Source organism: Ochotona curzoniae, unplaced genomic scaffold, assembly GCF_017591425.1.
Source record: "Ochotona curzoniae isolate NIBS_2020 unplaced genomic scaffold, NIBS_Ocur_1.0 scaffold_4506, whole genome shotgun sequence".
NCBI classification, from domain to species: domain Eukaryota; kingdom Metazoa; phylum Chordata; class Mammalia; order Lagomorpha; family Ochotonidae; genus Ochotona; species Ochotona curzoniae.
The window spans coordinates 52219392-52238624 of NW_024467119.1; the positions used below are offsets into that span (position 1 = coordinate 52219392).

General features: G+C 40.9%; 1 protein-coding gene across 2 annotated transcripts in view; it reads right to left on the reverse strand.

The window, feature by feature from the left end:
- SEC24D (SEC24 homolog D, COPII coat complex component) overlaps positions 1–19233 on the reverse strand; it is a 112422-nt gene that overhangs the window by 31020 nt on the left and 62169 nt on the right. For both annotated transcript variants that reach the window (XM_040967306.1, XM_040967305.1), the window contains exons 10-11: positions 15368–15483; positions 5116–5240 (exon numbers count right to left, since the gene is read on the reverse strand). In XM_040967306.1, coding sequence (XP_040823240.1) covers positions 5116–5240; positions 15368–15483 — 241 coding nt within the window. The remainder of the gene's footprint in view (positions 1–5115; positions 5241–15367; positions 15484–19233) is intronic.

The following is a 19233-nucleotide window of genomic DNA, read 5'->3' on the forward strand; positions in this document are numbered from 1 at the left end:
TAGTAAATGTGTTCAGAATTCAATGCTCTAAACCAGCTACCTGTTTATTGAGTGCACTGTTCCCACTTCCTGTCTTGCTCTCTCCTTACCTCCCTTCCTCTTTCCCTAAAACACTTAAGATGCTACTGATGGCTCTTGTTAATTTTCAGTGTCGGATATTACATAGTGCTCAATGGCTGAGTGGAAGCATAAAATTTATTTTTTGTTTTTTTGGGGGCCTTATGAGTTAAACCTAATTTTGCTTAGGAGACAACTTTTTGGAACAAGGGTCCTGTTTATTCAATTTCCAAATCTTCCACTTAGCATAGTTAGAGGGGGCAAGAGAAAGGAAAATGGAAGCATCTAGTTGGCAGTATCTCAGGCTCACATATCTGATCCCGATACAGAGAGACAACCCAATTTCTTTGATGTCTCAACAAAGCACAGATTGACATAGCACTGACTTCTAACTACTGCATTTCTTCTCTCCTTTTTTTTGGCTTACTCAGAATTAACCATTAGTTGGTAACTAATTAACCCATTAGTTGGTAACTGTAACCTTGATAAATGGGAGAGAATATTAAATAGGTTTTGCTGGGTGTGGTGCAGTAGCCTAGTGGCTAAGGTCCTTGCCTTGCATGCAACGGGGATCACATATGGGCACCAGTTCTAATTCCAGCTGACCCGCTTCCCATCCAGCTCCCTAGCTGTGGGCTGGGAAGGCAGCCTTAGGCCCCTGACCCATGTGGGAGACCCAGAAGAAATTCCTGGCTCCTGGCTTCGGATTGGCTCATTTCCAGTGTGAATAATCCGAAAGAAGACCTTTCTCTCTGTGTCTCCTCCTCTCTGTGTATCTGACTTTCCAATAAAAATAAAATAAATCTTAAAAATAAATAGGTTTTCCTAATCCCTCCCACACACATTTGGAGACTTGGGAAGCCTTTAGAATTAAGAATCCTACCCTCTGGAACTGCACACATACAGAGCCAGTGCACATGCTGTAGAACCTGAGGTAGCTCACTCCTCTGCAAGGCACCCACGCTGGCCTCACCCTCCCGCCGCACGGCGCCCACGACGGCGCCCACGCTGGCGCCCACGCTGGCCTCGCCCTCCCGCTGCACGGCACCCACCCTGGCCTCGCCCTCCTGCCGCATGGCACCCATGCTGTCCTCGTCCTTGTCTTTCCTGATCACCAGGATCTCACTCCTCAACAGCAAGCACAGATCCTTCTGCCTCTGTGAAAACTCCTCTCATGCTACGTATCAGTCCTTCTAAAACTCCTATAAATCATTCCCATTGGATTCTTAGCACAGGGTGCCTTTTGGTTCACATTTCACGAGTTCCAGATTTTAAACAAACATTATGGGGCCCAGGGCTTACATTGTGAAAATTACAGGGTTTCCTATGCTATGGGGGAAAGGAGTTTCAAGGAAAATGATTCTATTCAGAGAGGAAAAACTGGATTTGGGATGACAAGTCACATTCTAAATGTATAAGCCAATGCTGCACATCTCTCCCAAATTCCAGTTTAGTTCTGCCACTGTGACAGCTGAGGAAGTACAGACAATACAGAAGAGGCAAACACCTCCAAAATCAGGTCTTTATTTGAAAAATTACTGGGCAGCACACTCCTGATTAAGTTCCTACTTTCTGTTAAATATTTTATTACATAAAATTTAAAAATGTTTAGCAATTCATGAAGAATATCAAGCTTCTTAATAATTACTTTTGGAGTATACTCCAAAAAGACACAATATCTATAAAGCAAAGTCCATAAAGAAGAATCTGGGGTGCTATCTCCATGGGATTCATAGAATTCCCTTAAAATCTACATTACCACTTTTAAAAGCATCTGATTAGGGGCCAGTGCTGTGGTGCAGTGTTTAAAGCTGCTAACTGGTATGCTGGCATCCCATATGGGTACCAGTCAAGTCCCCTTCCAATCTAGCTCCCTCCTAAGGAGCCTGGGAAAGTAGTGGAAGGTGGTCCAAGTCCTTGGACCCCTGAAGGGAGGGACTTGGAAAAAGCTCTAGCTCCTGGCGTCAGTTTGGCTCTGTTCCAGCTATTGAGGGCATTCGGGGAGAGAACCAACTGATGGAGGACCTCTCTTAGTCTCTCTCTCTCTGCAACTTTGCCTTTCAAGTAAAATAAATAAATCCTAACTTGAAAAAAAAGCATCTAATCAGAACACTTCATATTTTGGCAAAAATTAGTATCCATGGCAATATGTATTTTTTAAATACTTGAGAAAAAAAGAACTATCCTAAAATTGTCCTTAACAATGTAGCTAAGTTATTAAGTCACACTCAGAAAAACCAATTCCCAGCCTCCTCTTCCCACTGTGACAGTTTTGTCAGATCTTACAAAGGAAAAGGCTAACATGCTTTTCAGTCTTACTTTCCAATGACCACTTTTTTCTGCACTTGGTCATCATTTTAATGGAATGACTCTAATATAACGACAATAAACAATTTGTTTATTTACAACAATTTATGTACAACTAAATAAACCAGAAGATTCCAGAGTCAAGTAGTTTAAACACGTTTAACTACAGCAATACTGAAAGTAAAAAAAACCCAAAACTCAAAATAATCATAATAATCTGTTGAAATGAACAACAGGTGAAATATTTCAAATTTTTTTATTCCTGTTCTAGAGAAGTCAGAAAAGTCTGGCAACCTTACAAGGCTGAGGATTTAAATTCAGTTAAATAGTAAAGAACAGGGCCTTCCCTTTACATAAGATTAGCTGGGAGATGAACCTACCCTATGACATTCATCAAGACCTGAGCCTGTGCTATACAAAAGCTATTTGGCTAGTACCTGCTTTGGTACAAAAAAGTAAATCAAAGTGGCAATCATACCATAAAAAATAGTTACAGAGATGCAATGCTTAAAACAACTCCTGAGAAGAAAAAAAGTTCCAAACTCATTCCTAAAATGAGGTAGCTGCTTGAATAAAGACTTAAAAAAAAAAAACCTTAAATAGTGGCAAAGAATAACCAGCAGTATCCTTGTATTTTTCTTGCCAAAGTAATACATATCTGCTCAATCAGGGTAGAAGGAAAAAGCTGTGATTCCCTAACTTACATAGGAGTGCTTTAAAAAGTTTGCAACAAAGAACATCATGATTTACAAGTAATTCCATACTTTCATGAATTTTCTGAGTCACTCTTTCAACAAGGGGCTAAATTCCATATCACCACTGTATTGAAATAGAACTACAGTTGGTGAAGCACCATCTTGGAAAACAGGCTATTCTAACTTGAACTGATTTGATGGACAGCAACTTAATCAAGCTTAACATTCAGATTTGAAATGAAAGTAACCAGGGAAAGACTTTCAGGATAAAATACATCACATGAAATTCAAATCTCAAGTTTCCCTAAGAACCGGCAGGCATAGGACGCCTTTGTTACACCACCATCTTCAAATTGGTCCTAGTTCACTCTTCATGTAGGAATTCAGTTTGAAATCACCTCAGTGTTTTTTTTTTTCTTTTTTGGACTGGGTTTTTAATCATCATTATGTTATTTTTATGACACAGTTCCATAGGCTCTGGGATTTCCCCTCTCCCAGCATCTCCTCCCTTCCCCGCCCCCACACACCAACTTCCCCTCTATTATCACAATGCCTAGTCCTTCATGAACATTCTTAAGTCCATCATTCCACCATTTAAGTGTATCCTGACATTGTAGGGATGAACGACAGCAGAGTTCAGCATCCCATAGTCAAGATATATTTAACAGTTTCATTGGGAGTCAATCTTTGATTTGGAAGTAGAGATACATACTACACTGTGTCCTCACATCTGGATATGACAGTCTATTACATAGTTACTACACATCTCTTTAAACGCAAAGCAATAAAACAAAGTTGACAACAGGATGAAAGATAGAAAACTTACAACAATATGAAGTTAAATAACATGCTACAGCATGATCTATGTGTCGTTAAAGAAATGAAAAAGAAAATAAATTAAAAAAAAACCTTCTCGAAGCAACCAATGTTACTGCATGACCTATAAATGTCCCTTTCAATACTGTTTTTGCTACACCTCATGGACATTGATATTTTTGCCGTCATTTCTTGAAAGGTTTTTTTTCCTTTTTCTTTACATAGATCACCTCAGTGTTTTTCAAACATCCCCTCTGCTTTTCCAAACCACCCTTTATAATATTATGACTCTGGCTTAAGAGATACAAACAAAATGACTCCCGGGAGGTCCAGACTCTTCTGAGCCTCACAAGGGACCAAGGCACCAGCCTCATTTTGCAAAGAGGGCAGAGGAGCAGGCGCCTAAAGCAGCGTGGAGCGCTAAGGGCTGCAGCCAAGCCCTCAAGCACCCCAGAGTCTTCAGACACAATGGCTGCTCAGGGAAATGGGGAGGAGGGGGAAGACGTGGGGTGGGGGACAGTGATTTCCTAGTCCATATTTTCTCCCCAGGCATTCTTTGCAGGCATTCTCTGTTTCCCAACTCCTCACTAGCTGCTAGCTCCCTCAATGACTCGTTTGTACACTAAGGATTTAAAAATAGCCATATGCTGTCAATGTTTCAAGAGAAAAGAGAGGACAAAAGTAAAAGGATACTGTGAGTTATGCAATGCCACTCTTGAGAGCTCTCCAAGTTTCTTTTCAAGCCCAAATATCTTTTCCTCTTATGTTTTAAAACAAATCTTGCGATTAGAATTATAAAGCCTCTAGAATTGATTTTGCTGTACCTGTGTACAGCTTTATATTTCTGGTAAGAGTGCCATCATTTTAATTTATTCCTATGTGCAAAAGTAACATGCCAAATAGTTTCTGAAAAGCACAGTCTGAGGCCTTGATTAGCATCTAGGTCATGTTCACAGCGCAGAGTAGAGTTCATGGTCATCTTTCCCCTTGCGTGCTTTCTTTACAGCAGAAGGAGATACTCATGCCATCCATACATTTTCAATGTTACTATTTTTAACCATATTAATTTTTTTTGAGTTGTTTCTTTGTGCAAAAGACCACAGATTTTTAAAGGATTCAATGATGCAGCTGATTTCTAACTAATCACCCTTCAGAGATCCTCCAATCAGAACTTCCTTGCTGACCATTAAATTAACTCAGCAATATTATAGAAACTATAAAAAACCAATAGTTCCCTTACTTCGGAAGTTGTTCTAGTACAGTCTTCAGTTCTTCACATATGAGCTTGACAAGTCCATTCTTTATGTTGCTATATGAAACATCAATCATGAAGATAAAGGCTGGTGGGTTGGGAGGCTTGTTCTTCTACAGGAAAGCAAACACATTATATGAATAGATATGAGTATACAATAAATACATTTCATAAAGTAAATGCTCACTAGAAACTTTTGAAGGTCACCAGGTATTTTAGAATATTTAGGATATAACAACAGTGGAATTAATCTCATTTTTAGAATATTCTCTGATGCTGTTAAAAAAAAGCAGAAGAAGCTGTTCTTTTTCCAGGGTCTGACTTGCATTAGGCAGTCCTAAGGTAGCTAGCAGGGAAGACTCACTGTTGCAGAGCTCTGAAGGTTTCACCAAAGAGGAAGAGTACAGCATAGCCAAGGTTGCCTGTGATATTCTGCCTTATGGGTCAGAATGTGTTTGGAATCCTGGCAAACTATGCTAAAGAAAACAGTGCATTCAGTAATTAGCATTTGTTTTTGAAATGGTGATAAAACTACACTGACTTGGGTATCACTATAACAAAGTCTCTTATCAGCTCTTTGAAAGGAATTAAATTGTATACTAAAATAAAACTGTATGTTTTCAAAGTACTGTCCTATGTTATTAAATGCTGTCAAATTTATTATATATTTACAGTAAAAATGGAATGTTAGGCCCTTTTTGTATGTGTTTAAAACAATCACCATAACATAAAGCAGCTGCTATGAAAAACTGTTGATCCTCTCACTGGCTGCTGTTCAAACAGTTCTTAAGAAGTGATCCTTCAGTTGGGACTTAGAAAGTATTTAGAAAGAAAGTCACAGGCAAACAACTTTAGTAACTTACATGAGAGAATAAAGACTTAGGCTCAACTGAATTTTGAACTTTATAATAAATCATAAAAGTCTATAATAAAATTAGTATTCAATTATTATAAAATGATAATCATGTCTTTATCTACCATAAGGCCAGATACAGTATCTGTCTAGCAAAAATCCTTTATTTCAGTCTAAGAGATAACAGCTAAGACTGGAGCTGACACCTGGCACAGTGGTTAAACTGTTTGGAAGCCTGTTTTCTTTAGTGGAGTACCTGGGTTCACATCCAGTTCTACTTCTGATCCAACTTCCTGCTAATGAACCTCTGGGAGGAGATAGCTCAAGTACTTGGATTTCAGACTGAATTTCAGGCTTCCGGTGTCAGCCGGATCTAGCCCTGGCTGTTGTAGGCATCTGGGGAGTAAATCAGCAGATGGAAGATCTGTCTTTCTCTCTACCTTTCAAATAATTCTAACCTTTTTTAAAAAAGATGTATATATTTTTTTAATTTGAATGTCAGATATACAGAGAGCAGGAAAGACAGAGAGGAAGATCTTCCATCTTGGTTCACTCCCTGAAGGGCTGCAATGGCCAGAACTGAGCTGATCTGAAGCCAGGAGCCAGGAGCTTCTTCCAGGTCTCGCACACAGCTACAGTGTCCCAAGTCTTTAGTCTGTCCTCGACTGCTTTCCCAGGCCACAAGCAGGGAGCTGGATGGCAAGTGGATCAGCCGGGATTAGAACCAGTGCCCACATGGAATCCTGGCGTGTGCCAGGTGAGGACTTTCAGTCACTAGGTTACCGCATTGGGCCCCATGCTGATTAATACTAGAAAATGATTTCTATTGATTAAACCAAAACTTTGTGAAAAGCCCATTCTTGTATTCTCTCCTTAAGTTAAGCATTACTATTTATCAACTGGATATTTCTTCCCTCCTGCATTCTTATTTACTTTTAATAATAACTGTACATATTTGGGGTAGTAGAGAATATTTCAATACATGTCCACACAATATGCAGTGATCATATCAGGATAGTCAGTATTTCCATCTCACTGAGCTTTATGTTTAGAAACTTCAAGCTATTCTCTTATTTTTGCTAAATATTTATTTATTTTGAAAGTCAAAGTTATAGAGAAAAGGAAAGAGAGAGAGGGAGAGAGAGAGATTATTCAGTGTTGAACTTGGCTGAAACTAGGAGCCAGGAGCTTCAGCCAGGTGTCTCACACCGGCATAGGGGCCCAAACACACTTGGGCCACCCTCCACTGTTTTCCTCAGGTCATTCACAGGGCTCTGGATCAGAAGCAGAGCACCTGGGACATGAACCAGCACCCGAATGGATGCTGGCATGCAGGCAGTGGTTTCACTGTTATGTCACATCACATTCTCTTCTAACTTCTCTTCATCAATAGCTCCATACGAGTTTGAAGTCTTGAAAGTAGAAAATTAAATCTGTTTTCCTTCAATCATTAAATTCCCTTGATTTTTCCTTCAAAATGATTCTTTCATTGTTGTATCCCATCACTTTTTTCTATTATATTTTTGACAATCTTTACATAGTTAATTAGGGTAAAAAGGTTCAAGGACTACAGGAAATAATAAGACTATTTTTTCAAAATTGTTTCTTTCATGTTTAAAGGGGGTATTAAGGGAGAAGCCCCACCCAGTTTCCCACCCTCCCGAAGTCCCGGATGTAGGGCATGCTCTGAAGTTCTTGCCCAAGTAGTTTTGATAGTTCACCAGCTATAAATTGCTGCCAATCTCACCACTCCATGCACGATGAGGTCTTTGAAGAATCCACTGATAGACATAGTCCATCATAGAGTCTCCATTTGATCAGTATTTTGCTGCCAACATATAGTTGAGGTGGTTGATTGACTTGCTCTGTCTTCTTTCTTTTCTTGGTTAGGTTTCTGAGTCCAGCATTTTGATTGGGGAGATCCCCAAAGAAACTCTGAGGTGTTCCCAGACCAGACTCTTGTATGTACTAGCAAGTACAGGGCCTGCCACATTCCATCGCCTGATCAGCTGGTGATTGCTTGCTGGGTTGGTTCTGTTTTCAGCTCTGACTTCCACTGGAACCAATGGGTGTTGCAGTCTGGCCTGGTTCTGCCCAGCACATACTCGGCCCTCACATAAACCAGTGGGAGCTGCAGCATAGTCAGAGTGACCCACAATAATCCCCACCATGCCCGCGCCCTACCCTGGTTAGCCAGTATGTGCAGCAGGCTAGTCCAGTCTGTCCCACATCCCATTTGGGTCTCATACGTGTCGCCCATCACTTTTTTTTAATCATGGGGAAACTGTTCATCTTGTGCCCAGATAACTATAATGGCTTTATCATTGGCTTCCTTAACCTTATTTACTCCCCATTCAATCCAAGGTGTTTTGTCCAGTCAAGTTTAACATATACACACTCCATGTCTTTTCTCTCTGCTACCTTAGGCACGACACACCATTTTTGCTCTCTTGGGTGTCAGAGCACTTCAATGTCATTTCCTCCACACCTCTTATTTGGACTCCTACTTCTGTTTTTCATTGTTTCATTTTCCCCCAAAGGACTCCTTTCTCCCCTCATATCACATGCTACAGCTACATGACAGAATCAGACGTGACACCTGCTTTCTCAGCTTAACAGCCCCTGTCATAGGCGACTCTTCAAATTTTCTCTTAGTATGGTTATTTTTCCAAGCTCCAGACCAGCATTCACAGTAAATAAGGTACACTGCTGCTTATAAATGTCCTACAAAATCTTGGACTCCAAATTGATGACACCATGTTCCCTCACTCTGGCATTTCCTATAAGAATATAGGGAAAACACAATCACTCTTTTGGGAACTCTTTCACCATCCCATCCAGATAAAGCCCCCTGGGGACCTTCTTATTTCAGTACCCAAAGTAAGATATTCATTTTATCATTTTTTAAAAAGAGTTATTTATTTTTATTGCAAAGTCAGATATGTATATAGAGAAAGAGAGACAGAGAGAAATATTTTCCATCTGATGATTCACTCCCCAAGTGACCGCAATGGCCGGTGCCACGCCAATCCAAAGCCAGGAGTCCGGAACCACCTCCTCCAAGTTTCCCAAACGGGTACAGGAACCCAAAGGATTCAGGCCGTCCTGTACTGCCCTCCCAGGCCACAAGCAGGTAGCTGGATGGGAAGCAGGGCTGCCGGGATTAGAACTGGTGCCTATATGGGATCCTGGCGTGTTCAAGGCAAGGATTTTAGCCGCTGGCCATTGTGCCGGGCCCCATTTTATCACTTGTTGAGAAAAGTCTTTTCGATTGTGGTGGAGCCAGAATAGGAAGTGTGTTACCTTAACCACCACAGGGTACAGTACACGGGTAGTCAGCACATTTATGTTGCTGTGCAACCAGCACCATTGTGCAGCTCCAGGACTCTACAACCTGTAGAACTACAACTCTGCTCTCATTGAACAACCTTTCACTCCCTCCCATTTCCAACCTGGCATCTACCATCCTCCTTTCTGTTTCTCTTAACTTGACAGCGCCTGGTACCTCCGACATGCAGGACCATATGGTATTCATCTTTTGTGGCTGCCTCATTTCATGTACAGCATCCCTTATCATCCATCTACGCTGAAGCCCATGTCAGAGCTTCATGACTCCTTCAGGCTGAATATTATTCTATCATCTGTAGATACACACATCCATTGGTGAACACATTTTCCTTCCATGTTTTGACTACTGTGACTATTGTTGTGAAACTGAATGTGTAAACATCTTCTAAAAGAGTGCACTTTCAACTATTTGGGTGTATATACCCAGGAATATAATTGTTGGACCCTGCAATAATCCAACAATTAGAGGTTTTTAAGTGACTGCCATGCTACCATCATTTTCCCTTACCAGAACTACTATATTAACTTAGAATACATCCTTGCTTCCACTCTATCTTATTAGCTAGACTGCTGTCAAATAAACTGAGCCATAATAAAAGTCACAATACTACCTTTTGTGAGAAAAAGAACTTTACTGAGGTTACAGAGCTCAGCAGAGACCACAGGCTTAAAAACAGTGCTCAATAACTGTTGACTGAGTGTGTGAATGAATGTGTGGATGGTTAGATGAAATGATGGAAGCAATATACTCATGGCTTATTGAATTGACCCAAGTTTTTCCATGGCTTGGCATTTCAAGGCCCTTCATAACACTCATCTAACAAACATATATGCATATAAAACCAGGTGTATAAAAATCAGGAGAGATAAAAAATGAGGCCAATCCAATGGAAAATTAAAACTGTCTTAAAAGTATTTCCCAGATTTACTCCCTGCTATTCCTCATTAAACAGTCTCAGAACAATTTAAATGGTTTTCATTTTTTCAAAATATCTCGTGCAGTCACAGCCTGGTGAGCTTGAATCAACAATCAGGCTATAAAACCATTCTATTGGGGGCTGGTGCTGTAGCATAGCAAGTAAAGCCACTGCCTATGACCCAGCATCCCATATAGGCATCATTCAAACTCTGATTGGTACACTTCCAATACGGGTTTCTTAACATGCCTTGGAAAGCAGCATAAGATGATCCAAGTTCCTGGGCTCCTGCAACCACGTGGAAGACCCAGAAGAAGCTCCTGGTTCCTGGCTTCACTCTAGACCAGCCAGGGCCATTGCAGCCATTTGCAAAGTGAATTAGCACTGGGAAGATCTCTCTTTGACTCTCCAGCCATCTTCCATTAGCAGGGAGACTCAAATTGGTACCCCATATGGGATATAGGTAGAGTTTTAAACTTCTATGTTACAGTGACAGTTCCAGTACAATAAATCTTTTTTAAAAAGTGTTCTTTGGGATTGTACTTTGGCTCAACTGGCTAATTCTCCACCTCTAACTGCGGCATCCCATTTGAGCATGGTTCATGTCTTGGCTGCTCCAATTCCTACCCAACTCCCTGTTTATAACCTGAGAAAGCAGTAAAGGATGTTTCAAGTCTTTGTACCCATGTGGAAGACTCAGATAAGAAACTTCTGGTTCTTAGTTTCTGATCAGTTCAGTGCTGGCTGTTGCAGTTGTTTGGGGAATGAACCAGCATATGGAAGATCTTTTTGTCTCTTCTCTCTGTCAATCAAACTTTTCAATATAAATAAATCTCTTTTTAAAAAGTGTTTTGTTTGGTAAAGCATTTCTATTTTATTTATTTATTTAGATTTATTTATTTTATTACAAAGTCAGATATACAGCGAGGAGGAGAGACAGAGAGGAAGATCTTCCGTCCAATGATTCACTCCCCAAGTGAGCGCAACGGCCAATGCTATGCTGATCCGAAGCCAGGATCCAGGAACTTCTTCCGGGTCTCCCACACGGGTGCAGGGTCCCAAAGCTTTGGGCCATCCTGGACTGCCTTTCCAGGTCACAAGCAGGGAGCTGGATGGGAAGTGGAGCTGCCAGGATTAGAACCGGCGCCCATATGGGATCCTGGCGCGTTCAAGGTGAGGACTTTCAGCCGCTAGGCTACGCCGCCAGGCCCTGGTAAAGTATTTCTAAAAGTATGCTAATTTGAGCACGTTTTAGGGGAAGGAGGACTATAAGGGTATTTCAAAAAGGTTATGAGGAACAGAATTAAATGATAAGCTTGTTTTGGTACAAAAGATTAGGAATCAGAGCTTGTGTTGTGGCACAGCACGTTCAGCCACTGCCTAGGACACCATCATCTCATAAATTGCAGTGCCAATTTGAAACTCAAATAACTTTTTTTTAATGGGAAATTTAGGTATAGTTTTACTTCATAATGTTGAGCACCTATAGGTTTTTTTTTTCCTTAATGCATTTATTGGAAAAACAGATAAATGAAGGGAAGGAGACCAGGAGAATAAATACATATGCAGGTGCTCCCATCCCCTGGTTCACCCCCAAATGTCCCTAATAGCTCAATGGCCAAAGCTGGGAGCCAGGAACATAATTCCTGTTTCCCATGTTGTGTGGATTTTGTGCAGGTGCTCTAATCACTGGGGCCACCACTGCCACCTCTGAGGGTCAACAGGGAGCAGGAAGCTAAGAAGCTGGAGCTAAGAATTAACCCAGCTACTCTGATCTGGAATGTAGCTATCCTCACCAGCGTCTGACCTCCCAGGCTAGCTGCTCACCTCTGCACCAACTTTCTTGAGACTCCTCATATCATATACTCTGACTATCCTAGTCCTTACACTAGGTTGACATCACTCATTTACCTTTAGCTCCAGAATAAATTAAGCTATTATCAGTATGTCTGTGAAACTGTTTCTACTCACTGTTGTCTCCCCTTCCAAATTCTATCTGTAAATCCCCTATGTGTGTCACTCAAGTGCCACTGCTTCAAAGCCGTTCCCATCCTGTTTTCTTCTAGCACTCTAACTAGAAGCATTATCTTATTTGAGTTTATTTCATAACAGATACATATGATTCTTACCAAGCCCACACAGGGTAAGCATCTCGCAAGTAGGCTTATCTTCTTGCCAATTCTGGCACAGTCAACTGCCTTGGACATGTCAGGCACCCAACAAATGTCAAGGGGAGTTAAAATTAAGCTACTGCCATTTTTATCCAAAAACAAGAGGCTGCAAAATGTTGATCTAACATTTTACATTTAAAGAATGTACTTTATATGGAATTCCATAAATTTATAAGTGATGCATTATCAATTATGTGACAAAAATTAAGGTCTTTTTTCTCCAAGGGATCTACATGGTGATTTTGTAAATACTCACCTAAATATTCACACTATGGTGAAAGGAAATAGAAGTTTTGGTGCCACATACATGTCACTTTTTGTCTGGTTATAGGCCAATTCGTAAGTGCACTAAGCCTTGGAATCCTCACAGAGTGCTGGCACTGACTACGTGGGCCCACTGGAAAGAACTCAACGTTGCAACACGCAGACACCCAGAAAGCAGTTAGCATAGATCCTGACACGTGATAACTGCTCGGTATATGCTTATTATCTAAAATTGGCACTAAGACAAGTTAAACAGAATAGGGGAAAATTTTGATTTTGTGATTTCTCCTTTTGGTGTGTGTAGTGTCAAAAAATACAAATACAAATTGAGTAAGTTCTTTTTTCATCTTCCAAATCTCTAAGCCAACTGATTATCATACTTTATTTATATTTTAAATTATAACTTACCATAGTTAAATTTGAGGATGTTTATAGCATACTTATTCTGAACCATACTTGGAACAACAAAAGGGAGATAAAACTTAACAAAAACCTTCAAAATGTAAAATTTTGTTTGGTTGCTTGCCCGCTGGGTGAGATTTCCCATCAATTAGACTTGTGGAGCATTTCCAGAAAACAGTTTGAAGAGATGAAGGCTTTTGTTTCCAGAAATAGATTTGACTTCTGGCCCAAGTTTTCACTAAATATAGCATAAAATCTAGATGTTATAGCCTTTTTGGCAAAGAATTGAAAGCTAATATCAGTGCACAGATTTTTCATCAATAGTTGCAATGATTTCATATATATTGGTAGAAAAGCAAATGTTTATGCTTTACCTAATGATTTTCATTCAATGAATAGGAGGAAGGGAAAAATAACCTACCCAAACATAATTGTACTTTCAAGCACATTTTTTTCCCCTCAAATACAGCATTTGCATAAAAAATTATTTTCTTAAAATGTAAACAAATGTTATAATAGAGCACAATTTCTGTTAACAACTGGTTAAATCAAAACTAGAGAACTAATCATATAAAACTAAAATAAAGGATGTAAGTTCTATTAATTGGAAAAAATTTTTCTCAATCTAGACAACTGAAAAAAAAAACTTGTGGTTAGGAAAAAATGTTCTTTGGTATCTTTGCACAAATTGGACCCTCGCAAACATCTAAGAAGAAAGTTCAAGGCAGCTTTCTGGGCACTGGGTATTCCCAGAGGTTCATTTTTAGAAGCAGAAATACAGAAGTAAGTGATAGCATTCCTTCAATTCTACCCCAGATGCTTCAGATGTAAGCTGAAAGCTGAATTCACATTTAAGAACACAGACTCTGAAGTCATGGAGCAGCTCAAAGATCTGCAAGTAATCTTGACGTTGCTGTCCCCATGACACGGAAGAAGAGAAACAGTGCTGAAACCACTCATTCTGCGTACATCAATCGATGGCCTACCCAGTCAGCACCTGACACTGTGGTAAGTGTCATCAAGACAGGGGCATCAAGAATATCAGACTCTGAAAACAGGGCAGAATTCTGTGTGTGTGTCGGGGGCGGGGGCGTGGGCAGTGTTGTGGCACAGGGCAATAAGCTGTTGTTTTGGATACTGGAATCCTATATCAGAGTGTAGGTTTGAGTCTTGATGCTCTACTTCAAATCCAGCTTCCTGCTAATGTGCCTGGGACGATAGCAAAAGATGACCTAAGTAGCTGGATTTCCATCATACATGGGAAACTGGGATAGAATTGCCAGCTTCAAGCTTGGGCATGGCCCAGACCTGGCTGTTACAGCCATCTGGAGAGTGAACTAGTGCATGGGAGATCTCTAGCTCTTCCTCTTCTCTCTTTTGGTCCCTCTGTGTTTCAAAGGAAGAAATAAATAAATATTAAAATTAATAAATTCTACAGGCACATTATTAAAACAGGAATATAGACCAAATTCCATGAGAAAACAGAAGTTATAATAGGGAACTACTATGATGAAGACAGAGAAAGTTGTGCCTAACCAAACAATAAAATTTCAGCTAGGCATTTTTGGGTAAAGTAGGAGTTTTCAGGTTGATGTGGGCATAAGTATAGCAAAATGGAAAGAGTTTGGTTAAAATAATATCTTCTATATAGTTGGCACAGGGCCGATGAGTTGAGTGTGTGTGATGTACACAGCTGAAGGTTCACAGCTAAGATAAGGGGTGAAGATTAACAGTGGCTTTACAAGGAATTTTATTTACTCTTTTAGAAAATAAAAGAGGTTTATAGGAAGAAATTTAAAGGAGTCATGTGGTCACATCTGGGGCTTAGAAATCAGAAGCCAGGATGCTAGGCCATCCTGTTAACAACAGGAATGCAGAAAGAAGGCACCGAAACACACCTAGTTTTCTACTGATCATTTTGGTTGAGTTTCTGTCTTGGCATGAAAGTTTCTGACACCAGTGACTACCAGAAGAGAACAAAGGCACCGTATGGAACTTCAGCAGCTTGAGGAATCCAGTACAGTTTATGCAACAGAGATAATAATTATTTCCTACATCCAACACCATGTTTCATTTTTTCAAAAGGATTGTCCCAGTGAGTGGTTTGGCAGCTCAGTCTGGTCAACGACTTGGAAGATCTGATCTGGTTCTTAGGCATTTCTATATTCCCACAGCACTGCTGAAATGCTTTGTCTAGGAGTCAAGATTTAGTTCTTTACATCTGCAAGTTATTCACTTGAATTTAACATCCATATGTAAACATTTGAAGTCCCGAGAGCACTTACTCTGCAGTAATCCAAAGTAGCAACATATTCATAAGATCCTAGAGATAACTCTGGCTTCTCATAGTGGTCCAGTCTTCTTCCAATGTGGTCCAGATGTTGGAAATAGAATGGTGGAACTAATAAAAACAAAGCAAGAAAAGAAATCTTGTTTTCATAAATAGACAGCTTAATACGTTCTCAAAATTTATTATGAGAAGGAGTTAGTGTAAAAAAGTGACACTTTAAAGCTGGAATGCAGTTTATGCTAAACATCCACTATTTTAAAAACATGCCTTGGAAAGTCAAGGGGTTTCTGAAAAACACTCCTCACCCTTCTTCAAGTTATTGTTGATTAAAATGTGTATGATTTGGACTATTCTACAGAAATGAGATAAAAGTACTGGTACTTTTATTAATGTCAGCAATCAAAATTGTTCTGATTTATCTATTTTTTTTAAGATTTTATTTTTCTATTGGAAAGGCGGATATACAGAGAGGAGAGACAGAGAGGAAGATCTTCCATCCCATGATTCACTCCCCAAGTGAGCGCAACGGCCAATGCTATGCCGATCCGAAGCTAGGAGCCTCTTCCAGGTCTCCCACACAGGTGCAGGGTCCCAAAGCTTTGGGCTGTCCTCGACTGCATTCCCCGCCCACAGGCAGGCAGCTGGAAGGGAAGCGGGGTGCCAGGATAGAACCAGCGCCCATATGGGATCCCGGGTGTGCAAGGCGAGGACCTTAACCACTGTGCCACTGTGCCGGGCCCAGATTTATCTATTTTAAAAAGAACGCTGAGTTTTCTAACTATCTGAATTTTCAATATGCTTAACAGAAATAAACATTAGTTATTTGGACTATACTATTAGCAATAATATTTCTATGGAGAGATACCTTTATCCATGGAGAGTTTACATGTAAGTCTTAGTTTTTTTTTTTTTTTTCTTCAGTTCATTTGGAGAAAGAGAGAGACAGGAGAGAGAGGGAGAGACAATGTGTTTTTTCAGTGGTTCACTGCCCAAAATGCCCTCAACAGCCAGGGCCTGCCTAGGGCTCAAACTAGATGCTGTAAATTCAACCTAAGTCCCCCCAGTAGGGATCTAACTACTTGAATCGTGGTCTGAGGTGGCAGGAAGCTGGAGCTATGAATCAAACCAGGCACTCTGAAATGGGATGTGGTCACGTTAATCACTAGGACAAATGCCCATCCCAGCACAGTAATCTTTTAACGCTTGGGTTTAAGAGTAGAGAGGATTACTGTATTAGGGAAAGACAACACCACTGAGATCTTAACTGAGGAACTCTAATTTGATTCAAATGTCTGAGAAGGTTAGTTCTGGCAAAGACCTGGAAGTCACCCAATAGCCCAGGAACACTTATGAGTCATATACTGAACACTTGGACAAATATGGCTTGGTATCTGTGAAAATGAACTCCTGTTGCCCAGACATTAACAGGGCTGGCTAGGAAACCACTGCCAGCATGAGTGTTCGGAAAAACTAGCAATGCTATGACTTTAAGTATTTTGTAAAGAACATTTCCATTTGTTAACAAAACAAAACAACAACAAAAACACAGAAGTCATTAATGCCCTTCTGCTTTTAAATCAACAACCTAGAATGCTTTATTCTTAACTGTAAAACTGCCAAGAAATTATAGCAGGACTGTCTTTGGTGGGATTTTTATTTCTTTTACATCACTGTGGCTTGATTTTCCACATTCTTACTATATCTTGGCCATTTCTGTTGAAAGTAATTTTATGAAGTTTCACATGTACATATGGAATTCTGAATCTGAAACACTCAGTGTATTGCAAAGATTAAAGAAACGGAAACTGACAGACTCAGCTCAACTAAGTAAACAAACAGTGGAGTCCTAAACTGATCTTCTGTTACATTTAGCTGAGATGGTGAATGTTGGGCTAACTCTCTAGGGGTGCAGCAATTTCTATAGACTAAAACCTAGAATGCTTCCACATTCACACAACCCTAGGTGCAATGAAAATTATTCAATTATATTTATTTGCATTCCATATTATGTCATCTTTTACAAGCCAAAATTTCAAGCCACACCATCAATTATGCATTGCCATATAACTCCTGTCTTCTGGCATGTGTTCTGACATGACAAACTTCCTACCAGAAAATCTCTGATCACTCAGTGGGGAAACAAGAGAGTCACATGGCCAAGATTGCTAAATTCTTTATAATTCCAACAAACTCCAGTCTTCATTAAATCTAAAGGGAGAATGTAGTGGTCAACAAAAATCTAAGGGAATCTGGCTTCCTTATAGAGATACATATTTGAGCCTACTATAAACAATTATTGGAAAATCAACATGGCAGTCTCCTAGGCATGGATACCTAGAAGAATGAGATCTGCTCTAAGGAATACAAGAGTTCTGAGTGTTTTCTGTCTCCTAGGAAGTGACTGGGTTCACTAATGCCATGAGCTGACACTTGGGATATGTGGCTATAAGAATGAGCACCAACTGAAGATCCTTGAAGCTCTACATATCGAAGAAATTCCTGACAACCCTCCTAAGACAGCTGGGGGCTTGGGTAAAACCCCTAAGGAGCTGGGGAACTTGGTGTGGGACTTTGCTGAAATCGACATACATGAGGTAAACCTAAGCACAAGGTGGTGGTGGGGAGTCCCTGAAATCCATACGTATCACTGAGTGATAGTCATGGATCTGATTGCAGATTTCTTCAGGAATGAGAAATCGACAAGCTCTTCCTCTGAGATCAGTTAGGGTGCAGATCTAACTCAATCTGTTCTTATGGGGGCAGCCAACTTGCTTTAGGTAAACAATACAGTTGGCACAAGGAAAGAGTCATTCCAAGAGGCCCACAGTCTTTGTGATGAGGATAGATACTGGTGACTCACCTCCACAGCAAGGCAGCTTTAAGAGTTGCTCAAAGCTAGGCTGCCATATATATCTGCTGGTGCAAACAAGAGCCAGAATGGGTGCAGGCCAGCCAGGCAAGGCCACAGCAGCAGCAGGCAAGTGCCAGGACTGGGTGTGAGTCATGTCAGGTTGGACCACAGTACCCCCGGGAAGGAGCTAGGGCTGGGAGCATGCCTGGCAGCAGAACGGTGAACACTGCCCTGGCAAGGCTATACCTACCACTGGGGAGCATGAGAACCAGGATTTGGGGCAGGCCAGGCTGAACAAGGCAGTAGCAACTGTTGACTCATGTAAAGGTCCGGTCTGGGAGCAGGTCGGGCTAAGCTAAGTCACAGCACTCGTGGATATGCACAACAGCAGGATGGGATGTGGGCTGGGTTGGACTAGACCAAAGTAGAAGCTGACACATGCAAAATCCAGGGCTGCAGGCAGGCCTGGTGGGATTTATTAGGGATTGCCCCAACTAGATGATGGAACCACTGGTAAGTGTGAATACTGGGTCTGTGGCAGGCTGGCTGGGTTGGGCTGCAGCACCCATCAATTTTCATGAAATATGGGGCTGGGGCACAGCTGACCAGGCAGCTGCATCCACCAGTATGTGTATTGGCTGGTTAGGTGACAAACTGAACCTGGCCCTGCACTGGCTGGTGCAAATGGGAATCAATTTGGAGGTCAGCCTAGGCAAGATTCCTTAGGGGACTCCCCAGCTGGACTTCTGGACTCAGACGCTGGACACAGAGAAAATCACAGGATACGTGGGTCAACCCTGGACTGGGTTCCTCAGTTGCTGATGCCTGTGCAGTGGACAGCATGCCCAGATGCACACAGGTGAATGACTGCCAGATTATCTAAGTCATCAGGGGTCATCGAGTGCCTTGTCAAAGGATGGGAAGTAGAACAGGTTGGATAATTCTCCTGGCCTACCTTTGAGCATGCTCTGGGTCTGTGGATGCACTAAGCTTGATTTTGACAACCAATT